Here is a 12297-nt window from a genome sequence, read left to right as displayed (position 1 = left end):
GACCTCTGCGCACTATGCGCCTCAGGATCCGCTGACCCCGCTCCGTCATTTTACCACTTCGTGGCTGAGTTGCTGTTGTTCCCAATCGCTTCCACTTTGTTATAATACCACTGACAGTTGGCTGTGGAATATTTAGGAGCGAGGAAATTTCACAACTGGACTTGTTGCACAGCTGGCATCCTATCACAGTACCACACTGGAATTCACTGAGCTCCTGAGAGCAACCCATTCTTTCACAAATGTTTGTAGAAACAGTCTGCATGCCTAGGTGCTTGATTTTATACACCTGTGACCATGGAAGTGATTGGAACACCTGATTTCAGTTATTTTGATGGATGAGTGAATACTTTTGGCAATATAGTGTATTCACCATTAAACTTTCAAGGCACTGCAAAATTGGTCTTCAGTATCAGAAACGTGACATATTTTAAACCTTGAAAAGAGTAAGTGGTACCAAAACGTCACGATATTCTGGCATGCCAAGGTAGCTCAAGCTTGTTCCAGTTATTTGTTTGGTCATCAAAGTTTTCTTAGAAATAATGTTGATACCCATTATTGGGTTAATACTTGTTTTTGATGACCAAATTATTCAGGGCAAACTTGTGCAAAATAGCAATGTTTTGCACCTAAACATTGCAAAGTATTTGTGCAATTTACACAGTGCTCCGTCTGTTTTTCTCGTGGTTGCTTTTTGGTAAAAAATTACTGACTGAAGATCAGACTCAAGAGTGTGACGTGAATACTGGACTTATCCTTGATGCTTTCTATTTTAGCCTTACACTTAATAACATGCTAGGAAATTTCAAAGTCAGTGACATTTTCTAAAGCTGGAGTAAAATCATGAGAGGTTTCCTTGATTTCAGACGAGCTCCTGTGATCTCTTTGTGTGGTTTAAGGTGGTCATAAAACTCATTCCAAACTTTTACAAGAGAGTCCATTTCTCATCTCAACATTAAAAAATGGTTTGATGATTATTGTTATTATTATTAGCTATGCAGGCCAAATTGTAGAGCCAATATAAACAAATATGTACAACTAATATTGACAGATATTTACACTAGATATAGGCCAAAAAATTGAGCCAATATAGACCAATATTTACAAGTAATATTGACAGATATTTACACTAGATATAGGCCAAAAAATTGAGCCAATATAGACCAATATTTACAAGTAATATTGACAGATATTTACAGCAGGTAAGGCTGATATCTAGAACCAATATAGGCCAATATTTAAAACTGGTAAAAGTGGATATTTACAGCAGATATAGGCTGATATTTACTGCTCTTTAAGGTCGATATTTAAAGTTTAGATTGAATTATATTAACTGCCAATTTTGGCTAATATGAACAGCTGATACAGTCCACCATTTACAGCTGATATAGGACACTATCCAGAGCTGATACATACATCAAATATAGACCGATATTTAAATAAGATATAGGTCAACACTGACAGCCAATGTAGGCCAACATTTACAGATGATATAGATCAATGTTTACAGTCAATATATTGATTGTAAATATCAGCAGAAATTTGTATATCTTCTTTTAATGATAGTTACATTTTTAAGCTAATATCTGCTTATACTGATATGATACAAAATATATTGTGCATTCCGAATCTTTAGTTATTGTTGTACTTGTGTTTGTACAGTTTCCCACAGCACACCTAATTTTACCTCAAGGCACACTAGTTTGCCTTGATACACTATTTGAAAACCCCTGCACTAGACCATCTGTGCCCCACCAAGCCTTTTTTGAGATTTATTGATAGTTCTTTGGCCTTGGGACATTGATTAAGTCAGATATAGCATAAAGGAGGAGCTGGGGTGGAGGAGAGTTGCAAAAAGCAGCTTGCAGAGGGGGCAGCAAAGCATAGCCACGCTAGAGCAGTTTAAATATGGCAGCATGAGTACGATTAGCCAACAGCGTGCTTATAGCGAAACAGCTGGCCATCAGCTCAAGAAGGCTTGCGTGAGATCAGATGATCTCCGTTATTTAGCAGTGCTCAACTCCATTGCCTGCATGAGCTATTGCTATATGCTCAATTTCAGTCCATCACAATGTTGCCTGATATCTTTGTATGAAATTGAACATCGCCCTTCAAAGTTGTTAAAAAATTACATTTTGTTTTTTTTAGGTGCCCGCCGAGCCACTTTTTTGCTACCTTGCATATCTCAACACATCCACTGTAACAAGTGAAAGTGGTTTTCTTCCACCAGGTTTTTAAAATTAAAGATTGCTCACAGTATAATACTGCATGTAACACTGGCACTGTGGTCCAAGAAGAGTTTACTTTAGTGGCACTGCTTTGTTTTGTGTACCATTTGTTGAGCTGAAGTGGATTTTTCTCTGAGTTCATGAGAAGTTCAAGTTCTGGGAACTCAGACACAAAATTTAACAAACAGTTGGACAAAGCTGATCTTTAAGGAACAAAGTCGTGCCAAATACCCCACAAATATTTTCTAGGAGTAACTTGTTTTGTGGATGTGAAAAGGGATTCTCACAGCAGGCTGCTTGTTGTGATCTGGACCATGCAGGGAGGATTCGATTGTTGTTTTTGTTCTTGTAGAATAAAGGTTGTTCTTTCCATAACCTTATCCAGGTAACATTAGTTCAGCTTGAAGGTAAGAAAATGCTCCAGTGGTTTTTGAAATGGCCATAACAGGTTGCATGTAAGGGCCTGACAAAGGCGACCTGTGAGGCATGGGAACATTTTGTTGCCGTGAGTGAGAGCTCCGCAAAAGGTCTGCACAAGGCCCTGATCGACCCTTCACTCTGCCCCTCCTGTCCAAAAGTCAAACTCTGCGGAGACTTCCTCAAATGTCGAACTCAAGCTCAGTTTGCATTAGCAGCAGAGTCACGAGGCAGAGGAGGATTCTGGGAGCTCAGCAAACATTGTTCTGCCTCCACATTTGCTATTAAACTTTGTGCCTCTGCAGAGATACCAGTCATGTCGTGAGTACAGCTAAACCCGAGTGTTAAAAATTACTGTAGCAGCTTGTGTTTGATTTAAAAAGAGAGCCTGTTGGACTTTAATACTTTGAGAGATGTGGGCTTCACAGTGCAATCTGCAGTACTGGGCTTTGTGGCAGCAACATATCCATCAAAACTTTGGCTGACGGAAAACTCGATGAGCCATCCATCATCAGGTTTCACCTTAGCTAGACATCAGTGACTGGCTGTAGCAGGCTGTAAGCTAGAGGCGGATTAAATCAGTCTGCTACATTTGTGAAGAAAACCTACCAGGGGCCCAACAGGGGAAATAATATGAACCAGTAAATATACGGATAAGTCTTGTATGAGATGAGAGCAGGATTTGATTTGTTTTAAAATTAGGTGGAACTTTTGATAGAGTAGATCATGCAATTTGAAGTGGCTCTTAAAAACTTCCTTAAAGGGCACTAGACTTTGTTGGCTTTCTTTTTACCTTTAACAAATAGCCCACTGACTACAGGTCTTGTAGGTTTTATATCACTCACATTACCTGTGGTGTACCCCAAGGACATATTTTAGGTCCAGTTTTGTTCCCTATCTACATGCTACAACTCTGCCAAATAATACACTTTGGCAAAGTCTCTATACACTGCAATGCAGATAACACTAGCATACGTTTTGGCTGCCTCGTAACCTTAAAAGTCGTACTGCTGGGAATCTGAAAACTTTGCTTAACTCAGTGACTCAAAGAAGGAAATCATTTTGTTCAGCCCAACTAAGTCTATTGATTTTAAGAAGTATGGCCTTCATGTTCTGCTTGCTTATGTGGAGCCAGAAGACAGAAATTTTGGTGTATTGTTCATCCGGGCTTAGACCACAATGGTTGGATTTTACTGTTTTAGCTGGGTTGCAATTGAGATCATCATTTAATGATGACTACTACAGGACAATTGATGGTAAGTTTCAATTTTCATTTGTAATCTGGAGTTTTAATATGGTGTCTAGTAAGGGGACACTGAATTGCTATTTGTTGGGATGATTTGCTGTTTTTTCAGTGGCAGATCCAATTCAATCCAATGCACTTTATTTAGCTATAGAGCACATTTTAAAAACACTATAGTTTACGCAAGTGCTGCACAGTAAAAACACAGAAATAGAGCAAGCTGATATAGTATTTTGCAGTTGTAAACTGCTAACTTATGGTAGCAGCTAATGTGCTAATGGGCTATATTTGAAGTAATGGGGCTAATAGGAAGCTAAGAGCTATTGTTTATGTGTTATTGATTTTAAGAAGTGTGCCCTCCATGCTCTGTTTGCTCTTGTGAAGCCAGAATTCAGAAATTTTAGTGTATTGTTCATCCGGGCTTGGACCATGATGGTTGGAATTTACCATTTAAGCAGGGTTACAGTTGAGATCATCAGTTTATGAGGACTAATAAGGCACAATTGATGGCGCGACTCAGTTTTCATTTGTAATAAGGAATGTTAAAAACGTCTAGTTAACAGAATGAAACTTGGGATGATTTGCTGTTTTTTTCCTGGTGCCTGTTGTAAAATTCTAAGTTATGGCAGCGGCAAATGTGCTAATAGGCTATTGCCATCAGAGCTTTTTGGAATTTGATTGGTATGACTGAGGCAATAATGCCTGAAGAATCTGCTTGTGTTGCCTTCTTAAAGTCTAGTTTGGGTTTTCTCATAGCACTTTTAAAGTCTTACTTTTGAAGGTCTTTTGGAAATAAAGCTATTCTTCTTCATATTATTATTATTACTGTTCTTATAATGCAAGAACACACGCATTGAGTGTTAAATGTTTCTGTAAAATATGACACATTCACCAACTGAGCCAGCTGCTGCGGGAATTCAACATAACACACACATAGAAGGGGGTCAGAGCTCTCCTACTTGGCTGTCTTGAATATAGGTCTGCCAAACCGAGCAACAACAACAGAAAAAAACAACACTGAATGTATTACATAAGTTAGGACTCCTGCTGATTTGAACCTCGAGTCGGCACACAGGCAGCTATTTAAATTGCATCAGTTCCTCTGATGTAAATGTGTATAGCCTTCAACTCCCTCAGAGCTTTTAGTCATTTATTTTGATTAGGGCTGTATTTATAAGATAAGTCTCTTAAGTAAGTCGCCTGGGAAGCCGGGTTGGCAAGGATGGTGGTGAGGGAACAAAATGAAGTCTGTTTGATGCTTATAAATTCAGAAATATCTGCTTGTCAATTAATTAGGCACTTCCTGGGTATGTGCGCCCTTCTTTTCATTTACCAGGGCCCGGCTCTCGGTGGACAAATACCCTTGGTGTGCCCATTGTATGTCTAAGCCGTTACACGCATTTCTGGCAGCTGTGGGAACAGAGAATAAAGATCCTTCAAAGGCAGACAGTTTTCAAGAGCAAGACTGTTTCCGTGTGCAGGCTGACTTCTTGAAGAAGCATATGTTGCCGCTTGAAGGTTTTTACTTCACCAGTTGTCTCGTTCCCAGACACGAACAGGATCAGGGGAATGATGCGGACATGAAAAGATAGGTAGAGTGAAAAGACTGACTTTGATGTGATACCTCCATTATCTCTGCCTCTCTCAGTGCAACAATATGTGAAGGAGACATGCCTTGTTGAGGCCACCATAGCAAACTGAGCAATGGTTAGAGCAAGGCTGCCCATAACAGGGGATAAACGGGAGAGCTTTTAGGGCCCGGCCATGGCGGCCCATGGATGTCTGCAAAATCATGGTCTATTGTAATCAGATTTATTTTTTAAAAGTGGATAAAGACCACCCTTATCAACGCAACAACAATGAATTTATTATTTATGCTGATGTACAATATAGCCTTTTCAGAACGTAAACCACTTTTCCTAAAACAGAATTACCTTTTTATTAGTGATGTTAACAATGTGGATGGGCGCATTGAACTAAATGACTAGGAAAGTAGTGTCAGACTTCATAGCCAGGCCATCATGTGCACAAATGTCAGAAAATAAAGTAGAAGAAAAAGATACAGCTTTTTTGGAAAATAATATATTTATTGTAAGAAATAAAAAATGGGTTTAAAGTGACAGAAATGGATGAAAGTGGAAAATAGAAATAATGGGTTAAGATAGACAAAAACGGCAAAATTGGCAGTGGGTGGCAAAAAAACAATGCTGAAATAGATGAAAGGTGGCAAAAATGTGGTAAGGTGGAAAAAAGTGGCAAGAAATGACCAAAAAGGGGCACAAATGGGCAGGAAGGGGCAAAAAGTGGGAAAAAATTGGCATTAATGGCCCAAAAGAAAAAGGGGAATAAGTGTCAAAAACAAACAGTGCTAAACTGCGCAAAAGGTGGCAAAAATGGGGTAAGGTGGCATAAAAAGTGGCAAAAGATGGCCACAAAGGGGCAAAAAGGGGAGAAAAAAATTGCAAAAAGGGGGAAAACGGCAAAGGAAATCAAGGCTGAAATGGGCAAAAGTTGGCAAAATGCAGTTAGGTGGCTAGAAAAAGTCAGAAAAAAATGCCAAAGAGAGGCAAAATTTGGAGAAATGGGACAAAAAGTGCCATACAAAGGAAAAAAGTAGTAATAAGATGGCAAAAAGTAGACATAGCAGCAATCAAGTGCCATAAATGGGCTGAGGTGGCAAAAGATGGGTATAGGTGGCAGAAAGGTGGGAAAAAGCAACAAAAAAGTGGCATAAGTGGGTGAAAAAAAACAAAAAATGGTGAAAGGGGGACAAAATAAACAAAGAAATAGCATAAATAAAAGAGACAAAGACTGGGTGAAAGGTGGCTTAAAGGTAGCCAACAGCATAAAAAATTGCATAAATGGGTAAAAAGAGACAAAAATGGGCTTAAGGTGAAAAAAATGTGAGAAAGTACTAAAAACATGTCAATGGGTGAAAAAAGGCAAAACATTTTCAAAGGTGGCAAAAAACAGACAATAAGCAGCTTATATGTAAAAAAACAAGTGGCAAAAATGGGTAAAATTGGTCAAAAGTGGGCAAAAACTGGCAAAAATTGACAAAATATTGGCAAAAGCAGCATGAAAGTGGCAAATATGGGTGGTAAATGGCAAAAGGAAGTTTATTTGACTACGAAGTTGCAGAAAGACGTTGCATAAATGGACAAAAAGTGCCAAAAAGGACAAATCCTTCAAAAAGAAAATAAATAAAAAAGCAGCCAACATGGATGAAAATTGACAGAAACTGATAAAATTGGCAAAAAGAAAAAAAAAATCCCAAAAATGGGCAACAGTGGCAAAAAGAAGTGGCAAAAATGGATTAAAAAATTGGTGAAACAGGTTAAAAGTAGCCTGAAAAAATTGCCAGCATAGGAACTGTTAGGGGGGGACTGTTAGGCAGGATGCTAGCACCAATACTAGTGATTCAACATACAGACATCAATATCATCAATAAATCAGACCTGGGGAGGGCCCATTCTCTGTGTTTATCAGGGGCCAATTCTTTGGGCGGGCACGGTTATCGTCATCTGGTTGCGTCTACTTAATACATTGGGAGATATATGCATCAGAACCAGACAGGCTCTAATATAAAATCAGAGTTTTTCATTTTTACCTTAAGATTGACCATAGTGATAAGCCTTGGACTTAAAGGAAAGAATCCTAAAGCACACAGAGCTCAGTGTTTATTTTCTGGATCACTGAAACTTGGAGATGATGAACATAAACTGACAGAGTTCACAAAAATGACATCAGTGGAATATGATTTCAGAACACTTTCTAAAGTGTAACTAGGTGACTTTTTTTGGCATTACAACTTTCACATTTGTATTCAGTCCAATCTTTTAAAATGTCTAAACGGCAAATACTGCTCGGGATGTCACAGTGATCTTAAGCAGGTTTCTGTTCTCCTCTCAGTCTGTGAGTCACGTTGCATTTGGCAACTCCTCTCACTCACACGGCTGAGTTTACAGTCTGGTTTTCCAGTGATGGAAAAATGTCAGTATGCGACAAGTCATCAAATCAGACCCATGTGGGGGAATCATGTGTTTAGTCCTCTTCAGTATCATGAAAACTATGGATAGATGTGAGGCTCTGCACCACATTTTCATTCTTTTTAAACTCACAATAGAGAATGCCTACAAGCATCAACAACAGAATATAGCACAGCTGTAATAACACACATTTTTCTTACCTCAGGTAGATTTCCAGCTAGAGATAAATGTCAATATTTTTATATCGGGTATACCAATATTTTGCTGCAGCTTAGCAAGGAAAAATATTTACTCTCAGAAGGATTTAGCGATTATCTCTGTAAAACCTTCCACAAGGTGAGGATCCACAACGTGACTTGGATCTTTCCAAACAGACGTGGCATCTTAAAAAAGGGGAATTTAAAGACCTGAAATTGTTTTGGCTCTGCCTGTTTCTCCCCAGCGACCCTAAAACAGAACACTTGCATCCAGGCATGTTGTCTTTCATCATTAAACTCTCTCTCAAAGGCTCCTGGGAGCCTCCTCGAGCACAGAGAGGAACCTTGTATTTTGCAACATCAAGCACGCAGCGTCTTTTAACGTCTGCTGGGAGCTTTGTATTAGAGTCTTGGACTTGAGCTGAAAATGATCACTTTCTTTCTCTCTGTCACACACGCTTTTGTTGGAGCCTCATGCATTAATGCAGGTGATTCCCAGTGTCTCCTAAGTGTATGGATCCTTTGACCTTGTTTTCTGTCCCTCTCTGCTCCCATTATGTGCCTGTAGATCAAAGACGCACACAGTGCAGCTGGCAGTCTGGTGGGGGAAGATCCACATTTACAGGCAGCTGACAGAGGTAAGTTATTAAACCTTCTCACTGACCTCTCCAACCTTTCTGCTCTCATGCCCCCCTTATAAAACCTCTTCATGTTGTTTATGGTGCTGTAACCACAGGATGCACTAACATTACATCTCTGTGTGTGGAAATATTCACATGCATCACTTCACTCTTAGAATTAAATGCTTTATTGTGTCACAAACCTGGGGTGCTTTATAGGCTGGTATTAAGGATCCTGATAATGGATCATCTTTAACACGTATAACTGAGCTGCCTTCTTAAAATTTGTTGCTTTTCCCTAAAAATCAAGAATTTTAAGGTTTATTGTCATTCCAGAGCATGGAAATGAAAAGGAACTAAATCAGGTTCTTAAGTCCTGCATTCAGAAGCAACAGAACCACAAAATTAAACCATGACATAATAAAAAGAAACTACTACATTTCTAACCTTTACCCCATTCCTTGATCTTGACTGGCCCTTTGCCTCTTTGAGTTGCAACAGGTAGTGGCAAAAATCAATGAAATTGCCTTCACAGCTGTTCAACTGGGAAGAAATGCTTGGTTCTAATAAAAAATAACTTTAAAAAGACCACTTCATTAGATCATGTTGTAAAATTCCAACCTTTTTCACAAAGAAACTACTGACATTTGTACACTTATTAAGGAGCCAGTGATCAGGGTTAATTCGTGCTACTGGTAGAGTAGTTTCTTATGAAATGTAGGATATAGCTTATTGCTGCACTTGCAGTATATTGTACCAGCATGGCTGAATCCACCTAAAAATTGGTGGGAAGCTTTACTCCAAAATCAGACAAGGAAAGATCAAAACAAACAAACAAAAAAAAAAACACACCTCACCAAGGCCTTTATGGACAAACCACAGGACACATAGTTGTTGGAAGGGTGTAGGTCATTTTGGAAGCCATTTTCACTGGAAAAAAAAGGTTATTGAAAAGTATTAGTGTTCACTGACCTCTTTGTTTGTGAGGAAAAACTTTAACCGGTCAGTTTGACGTCTTTATAACCTGATTTTGGATCCTGATCCAACAGAGCAAAAGTGGGCCTAAACCTGAACCTTGTGGTACACCACACCCCACCCATAGACCTGAAAAAGTTAAACATGGGGCAGGGCTAAATAGCAGAGGCAATGGGTTATTGGGATTGAGTCTTAGAGAAAAATATATGGCCTCACATCAGAGCTGAACATGGGAGTTGTGGACTGTGTAAAAATGTGAGGAGAAAAAAAAGCTTTACAGAGGGAGTGGGAAAAGCCCATTGCAGGGGTAGTTTCGTATTAAAAGTAGGATATAGATTGTTGTTGGTGCATTTGCAGTATATTGCACCAGCATGGCTGAATCCACTTAAAAAAACTGGTGGGAAGCTTTAGTCCCAGTTGTTGAAAATAGGACATTTTGAAAGACATTTTCACTTCCACAAAAAGTCATTAACAAGTATTTGTATTCTCTGATTTCTCTGACTGTGAGGAAAACCTTTAATCAGTCAGATATCTTTATAACTTGATTTTGGATCCTAACCCAACAGACAGAAGTGGGCTGAACTGAACCTTGTGATATACCACAGCCTGATGCTGTTGAAGAGAATCTATTCAGATCTTTCACATGGGATAAAAACTGTTTGTGGTTTAATTTCCTTCCCCATGATTGATTTTTATCAAGGAAAGTCAGTGCCAGAGTGCAAATAAATAAATAAATAGATAAATAAATAACTGCAGTTCCTGGAGTGTCCACTTGAGGCTGACTGCAAAAGTCAAGAGAACCCCATTAACCCCATATGAAAATGTCCACATTTAATATGTGCACCCATAAAACTGTGTAGAAAGAAACACATTTGGAATCTATAGCTGATGTCTTTATGGTAAATGCTGCATTAGGTATGACTCATCCAGTCTGATTACATTAAGTCTGTGAGTTATTCATAAATTTGCATAATTAGCGGCGTAGCTGTGTTGACTGACAGGTGGGCGAATTGTAGGTCTAGCTGGTTGCTAGGAGGCTTCATGCCTTCCTCAGCTCCACCTTTTTGTCTTTTCTGGATTTACCCAAAGTAAGGTGGACCCATTATTTCCAGTGTAGTGTCTGCCAACGTTGTCATAACACCTATTCAGAAACCAGCAGGTGATATCAGTGAAACTACGTTTTTACTGTGTGATTTTTCATGTAGTTTTAGATGTTACCCGCAGTTCTCATTTGCCGTGCTGATAAATTAAATAGTATCAATTAACTTTCCTGTTTTTCAGCTTGTAAACAAACTTTGTTTAAACATCTGTGAACTATTTGAAGTTCAGGCTATGTTCAATCATCTAGATGTGTATGCTGTGAAGTATTTAACACCATGTTGAATACCTGGTAATGTTATCTTACTGGACCACTTCCTGTGAGACAAAGTTTTGCCTGAGCTGAGTATTAGTATACTGCATGGCAGTAGTCTTTGGCTACTTTAGCACAGTTAAAGGTGTTCCTGAGCTGTCTGCAAGAGTGACTGGAGATATCAACATTGTTATCTGGGGAGTGTTTTTATCCCATTTCTTAAGATGAAAGTTAATTCTGAAAGATGCATTTCTTCTTTGGATTTGACTGGACAATGACACTGGCAGTTCAGCCGATCAAAATCTTTAAAGAAAAATACTTAGATATGCTCTAAGGTCAGGGGACATACTTTTTGACTGACAAGATGAGAGGTTTTGATAATGTTAAGAAGCTATTACAGTACTTAGCAGCAAACTTGGTGGAGAGGGCTCTGCTCAAGAGAGACACAGGTTATAAAACATCTAATAACTTTTAAAATAAGGTCCAACTTGAGAGCCTAACAGAGCCAACATATAACCATAAACTGTCAACCTCCTCTTCACCAGTAATGAATTATGAGGGAAGAAAACTAAAATAACTAATAAAAAAAGTCAAATGATAAGTATCAACGCTCTTAATCTGAGATTAAAAGTCTTATTTATTAGTTCAAAGGTCAAAACACAAAAATTAAAGTCAAAATTACTTTTTTAAAAGGCAAATATTTAAAATGGAAAGTTGATATCACGAGTTGTAAAGGTCAAAATATGAGATAAAATTCCAAATCATAAGAATGAAAGATAAAAATATTGGAGTAAAAGTTAGGAGTTGGAAAGGTCACAACATGAGATAATATTCCAAATCATGAGTTTAATGGTCAAATTATGAGACGAAATTCAAATTCATGAATTGAAAAGGTCAACATGTTTGATAAAATTCAAAATTAAAAGTTTCAAAGTTCAAAATTTGAGATACAATTTTTACTTGTTAATTTAAAGGTCAAAGTATAAGTTTAGATATTAATTTGTGAGTCTTAAAGATCAAAATAAGGGATTGAATTCAAAATCATGAATTTTAAAAGTTAGAATATGACTTAAAATGTAAAACTGTTAATCCAAAAGGTCAAAATGTGGAATAAAACCCCCAAATTTTGAATTGAAAAGGTCCAAATATGCGAGTTAAAGTCAACATCCTAAGTTTAAATTCTAATTGTGAGATGCAAAGTTGAAAATATGAAATGAAAATACAAATTATTTTCTTCTCCCACATACCTGTTTTTTTTTATCTCATTCTTTTACTTTTTT

The 12297-nt window shown here is 38.0% G+C and overlaps 1 protein-coding gene across 1 annotated transcript in view; it reads left to right on the top strand.

The window, feature by feature from the left end:
- LOC121504712 (glucosidase 2 subunit beta-like) overlaps positions 1-12297 on the top strand; it is a 213528-nt gene that overhangs the window by 84745 nt on the left and 116486 nt on the right. Inside the window, exon 10 of the mRNA XM_041779733.1 lies at positions 8640-8709. Coding sequence (XP_041635667.1) covers positions 8640-8709 — 70 coding nt within the window. The remainder of the gene's footprint in view (positions 1-8639; positions 8710-12297) is intronic.

The sequence above is a fragment of the Cheilinus undulatus genome, linkage group 22 (assembly GCF_018320785.1).
Source record: "Cheilinus undulatus linkage group 22, ASM1832078v1, whole genome shotgun sequence".
NCBI classification, from domain to species: domain Eukaryota; kingdom Metazoa; phylum Chordata; class Actinopteri; order Labriformes; family Labridae; genus Cheilinus; species Cheilinus undulatus.
Note: the sequence above shows the minus strand (reverse complement) of the source record. Positions and strands in the feature narration are given on the sequence as shown.